This window comes from Pteropus alecto, unplaced genomic scaffold (assembly GCF_000325575.1).
Source record: "Pteropus alecto unplaced genomic scaffold, ASM32557v1 scaffold177, whole genome shotgun sequence".
Lineage (NCBI taxonomy): Eukaryota > Metazoa > Chordata > Mammalia > Chiroptera > Pteropodidae > Pteropus > Pteropus alecto.
Window position 1 is genome coordinate 12702812 of NW_006442207.1, and position 2837 is coordinate 12705648.

The 2837-nt window shown below is 56.5% G+C and overlaps 1 protein-coding gene across 2 annotated transcripts in view; it reads left to right on the top strand.

The window, feature by feature from the left end:
- Positions 1–2837, top strand: part of PSD (pleckstrin and Sec7 domain containing) — a 17138-nt gene that overhangs the window by 1851 nt on the left and 12450 nt on the right. The window contains exons 2-4 of one of the 2 annotated variants that reach the window (XM_006920914.3): positions 104–162; positions 1872–2118; positions 2397–2499. Coding sequence is in view for 1 of the 2 variants with exons in the window: in XM_006920912.2 (XP_006920974.1) it covers positions 1465–2118; positions 2397–2499 (757 nt within the window). In the remaining variant the exon portion in view is untranslated. Of the gene's footprint in view, positions 1–36; positions 163–1381; positions 2119–2396; positions 2500–2837 lie in introns of those variants that run through there. The other variant, XM_006920912.2, reaches the window with a different exon arrangement.

Sequence of the window (2837 nt, forward strand, 5' to 3'; positions counted from 1 at the left end):
GATTAGCTCTGTCGGAGCCTCGCGTAGGGGGGAGGAGGAGGGACTGAGAGGCGGGCGGGCCTGTAGAGAGCCAGAGCAAGCGGGAGCCGTGCTGCCTTCACAGCTGAGCTGGGCCCAGCCTCACCCCTTCCTCTCCTCGGCCCCAGCTCCAGGCGAGCAGCGGTGAGTACTGAGGCAGCTGGAGTCCGGGCTGCACTGGGGATATGCTGGGCCGGCGATTGAGCTTCAGGAACCTGTCAGGGTTGATACTCCTGACCTCTGCCCCTACCCTGCATTGCTGCCAGAAGCCCCTTTATGCATTTTTGGTCTCTCCTGGGCTGGACAAGATCTGTCATACCCCTGGGAGGAGAAGAGGAGGAAAGGGGTCTGGTGCAGCCTCCCACTCCAGAGACCAGTGACTGGTGGGGGTTGGGGAAGAGGGTGTGTGTCCCTGCTTAAGTATGCGCGTAAGTGTGCATCTGTATTTGTCTGTGATGGTGACCACTAGGTCTCTGTAACTGATATGGCTGTGTGTCTGTGTGCATTGGAGAGTGAGGGCCTGTGTGTATATTTGGATCTCTTTGTGTGTTCCTGTTGACAGTACGTGTGTAAAACAAGCATGTGCTTTTCCATTACACGCATATTTGTTATGACTGAGAGTGTATGAGGGTGTGTCTTTGAGAGTGTGTGTGTGCCTGTGTGTGTGCTAGAAGGTGTAGCTTATGAATGTGTTTAACTGTACTGACATGTTTTCCCTTAAGTATGTGTGTGTGCATGTGTGTGTGCACCTGTATGGAAAACAAGAATGTCCCTTTCCCATTCGGCATGTATGTATGGGTAGCGGCTTCTGTTCAGGCCTTCTTCCTCCCCTTTACACTATGCCTCTCAGGCCCTCATGGTCCCTATATAACCCCTTTCCCTCCATTCTTCTTTCTTCTCCTTCCAGGGGGCCTAAGTTGGGGCTTCCCTAAGAGGGACTGTGGGAGACTCGCAGCTGTATGATAGTGATGGCTGGCTGACACTCCTGGTCCAGAGGGTTGGCTACCAGCCTTGCTCCTCCCCCACCAAAAGTAGCTCCAAAATGCCACAGGGACTCTGGGCTCACTCAACTTCTGAAATAGCTTCCTCTCTCCTTCCGGAGTGATGCTCAGTGTCCCCAGGCAGTAGGAGAGGATCCAGAGGCCTGTAGGAGGGAACGATTTTCTCCTCAGGCCTCCATGGAAGTAGCCCAAGCAGGAGGCCTGATCATCCCCAAGGGTGGGATCAATGATGCCATATTCCCAGGGTGTGCTAGGTCCCTGGTGCTCAGCAGCTCCAGCCAGCTTTCCCTTCCCTGTCTCTGCTTTCCTGCCCATCCAACTTCCCGGCAGTTCATCCCCCTGCTCCCCTTCCTCTCTTGCAGGCCTGTCTGAAGAGCATGCTGCCTCCTCACTCCCCACCTGGCCTCGCCATCCCTGCCCCCCCAGCCTGACCCCCGGCCCCAGCATGGCCCAGGGTGCCATGCGCTTCTGCTCAGAAGGCGACTGTGCCATCTCCCCGCCACGATGCCCACGCCGCTGGCTCCCCGAAGGTCCCGTGCCCCAGAGTCCCCCGGCCAGCATGTATGGCAGCACCGGCTCCCTGCTACGGCGAGTGGCAGGTCCAGGTCCCCGAGGCCGGGAACTGGGACGTGTGACAGCACCCTGTACACCCCTGCGTGGCCCCCCCTCACCCCGCATTGCTCCCTCACCCTGGGTACCCTCTTCGCCCACTGGGCAGCCTCCACCAGGGACCCGGAGCTCTGTGGTCATATTCCGCTTTGTGGAGAAGGCGAGTGTGAGGCCACTGAATGGGTTACCTGCTCCTGGAGGCTTGAGTCGGAGCTGGGACCTGGGTGAGGTCTCTCCTCCCAGGCCCACTCCAGCCCTTGGTCCTGGTTCCAACCGGAACTTGTGGCTGGAAGCATCCACTTCAGACCCACTCCCTGCTAGAGGAGGCTCAGCTTTGCCTGGCAGCCAAGGTCTTTTAAGAGGGCCTCCAGTCCAAACTCAGGTTGGGACAGATGGTCTTTACTCCTCTCTCCCCAATGGGCTGGGGGGGCCCTCTGAGCACCTGGCCACATTATTTCGAGGACCCGCTGACACTGGACTCCTGAACCAGGTATGTGACCTCCCTTGGCCTCCCTAGAACCCATGTCCCAGTGAAGGGGAAAGACTTGGCCCCCTTGGTGGTTTGGGGCCTGTGGGTTAGTCCCTCTGAGTCCTTCAGTCTATGCTAAATCTGTCTCTTTCTTGCCTTCTGTGATTGTCTCTGTGTCTCTGTACCTCCATTTCTCTCCCCGTGTGTTTTTCTTTCTGTGTTTCTGTCCCATGTTCTTGTGTCTGTGTATGTCTGCCTTTATCTCTGGGTACCTGTGTCTCTCTCCCTCCTTGGCTTAGGGGGACACCTGGTCCTCACCCAGGGAAGTCTCCTCTCATGCTCAGAGAATCGCTAGAGCCAAATGGGAATTCTTCTATGGCTCCTTGGACCCCCCCAGCTCAGGTAAGGCCTGGGACTGAGGCAAGGAGAACAGAACAGGGCCTTCTCCACAGCAGCTGAGGTATGGTAGGGAGCCTTTTTTAAACTTCCCCAATCCTTTTCTTGGCTCCTGAGTAAGCTAATGCCTCTCCAGGCCTCAATCTTTCCATCTGTGTTAGGATGGGGGGTTGTGGGATGGCAGCTGGGTTGGACACATGCAGGAAGCTGGGGAGTAGAGGAAGGGGTGGTAGGATATCAAGGGTCAGTCCCTAGAGTAGAAAGAGGCTGGTCTCAGGGCCCTCAAAATTATTTGACAAGAACTTGATTTGAAATGAGCTCCACTGGCACCAGAAACAAGCTGA